The sequence below is a fragment of the Austrofundulus limnaeus genome, unplaced genomic scaffold (assembly GCF_001266775.1).
Source record: "Austrofundulus limnaeus strain Quisiro unplaced genomic scaffold, Austrofundulus_limnaeus-1.0 Scaffold226, whole genome shotgun sequence".
In the NCBI taxonomy this organism is placed as follows: Eukaryota; Metazoa; Chordata; class Actinopteri; order Cyprinodontiformes; family Rivulidae; genus Austrofundulus; species Austrofundulus limnaeus.
The window spans coordinates 337,986-339,826 of NW_013952628.1; the positions used below are offsets into that span (position 1 = coordinate 337,986).

General features: G+C 42.0%; 1 protein-coding gene across 2 annotated transcripts in view; it reads right to left on the reverse strand.

Moving 5' to 3' along the window:
* Positions 1-1,841, reverse strand: part of rasgef1ba (RasGEF domain family, member 1Ba) — a 75,690-nt gene that overhangs the window by 5,533 nt on the left and 68,316 nt on the right. For both annotated transcript variants that reach the window (XM_014019677.1, XM_014019678.1), the window contains 3 exons: positions 1,254-1,349; positions 753-876; positions 271-343 (listed from right to left, as the gene is read on the reverse strand). In XM_014019677.1, coding sequence (XP_013875131.1) covers positions 271-343; positions 753-876; positions 1,254-1,349 — 293 coding nt within the window. The remainder of the gene's footprint in view (positions 1-270; positions 344-752; positions 877-1,253; positions 1,350-1,841) is intronic.

Sequence of the window (1,841 nt, forward strand, 5' to 3'; positions counted from 1 at the left end):
ACTCTGTTTAGTCAAAGTTAAACATGAAACATCAAAGTTCATTAAAAGTGGCCCTTCAGGGCCACCGTAACGCTCATGTGGCCCTCGGTGAAAATGAGTTTGACATAAGAGGTCACAGCATGACAGAGTGACCCACACCACCAGGTCAGTGGGGCTGACAGCAGGGATTGAAAAGCCTCAGAGGGGGGAGGGGGAGTGCACAGAGTGAGATGATGAAGAGGAGGAGGAGGAGGAGGAGGAGGAGGAGGAGGAGGGGGGAGGTGTACACACCTCAGAGACTTCCATCTGTCCTTCTCCATGTTGTTCTCAGGAGCTTCGCTCTCGTATGAAGCCAGATACAGAGCTGTGGCAGAAAACAAAGAGAAAACATCAGTTTTCCTTCAGAATAAAATATTATTTAACTCATTAATTATAGTCATTTAACCGAGTGTCTTATTTTGAAAGGTTTGAGCTAGATGTGTTGATTTGTTTTAATATGCTTTTATTGTGTTGAACTCCAGGAGATAGAGTCTAAACAAATGAATAATTTGAATAAATTGTTCAGATATATTTAGGGTTAAATTCACATAAATCTGTGAGGTTTTGGCTGATTCACGGGGGGCCACAGAACTGTTAAACGTGGCCGTATCTGGCCCGCGGACCGGTACTTGAACGGGCCTGGTTTAAGGTTTTATTTTGAAAAAACTAAAAGCGGTGTGGGTCTTCTTTGCCCCCCGCCTGTGGAGGGAACAGAAAAAAGCCCCAGAACTGACCGTCCTCAGAGACCACCGGGGCGGTCAGCAGGTACTGCAGGATCTTGCGGTCCTTCTCAAACGGACACTCCACCTGCTTCCAGGTCAGGAACTCGCTCACCTGTTTGGCAAGTTCCCAGAATTTCTGAAACATAAAAACATTCATGTCACGATGAATGTCTTTTTTTAAATTAAATAAATATTTATGCTTCAAACGGTGAAATTTAAAGAGTTCTGCAGTGAAACGTGGTTAAAATCAGCTTCATGTGTTTAAATCGAAGGTGAACAGAAAGAGTTCCTCAGGATGGATGAACTCATCAGAAACAGCCTGATGGAAACAGTGATGAGCTTCACGCTCTCGACTCTTACTTCCCTCTTATCTGGTGGGTTTTAGGGAAGTGGTTATAAATAACCTTCAAGCTGTTGCTATGTGTGGTAAATAAATGTAAAACAATCACATCAGAAGCTGAGACACAGAAATGATGAAAACTCCCCTCGTTTTGTTTTTTTAGTTTGTTTTACCTCGAAGTTGATGTGTCCGTTCGGCAGGCGGCTGGAGCAGCCCTCGTTCAGAAAATAAATGTCTTTGATGAGCAGGCTGAAGAACGGGATGACGATCTGCAAGAGGAAAAAGATTTAATTAATCTGTGGAGAGCAGGCAATCCTGTAAACATCCTGTAAACATCCTGTAAACATCCTGTAAACATCCAGTAAACAACCTGTAAACATCCTGTAAACATCCTGTAAACATCCTGTAAACAACCAGTAAACATCCTGTAAACATCCAGTAAACACCCTGTAAACAACCTGTAAACATCCAGTAAACATCCAGTAAACATCCTGTAAACATCCAGTAAACATCCTGTAAACATCCTGTAAACAACCTGTAAACATCCAGTAAACATCCTGTAAACATCCTGTAAACAACCAGTAAACATCCAGTAAACAACCAGTAAACACCCTGTAAACAACCAGTAAACACCCTGTAAACAACCAGTAAACAACATATAAACATCCTGTAAACAACCAGTAAACATCCTGTAAACATCCTGTAAACAACCAGTAAACATCCAGTAAACAACCAGTAAACACCCTGTAAACAACCAGTAA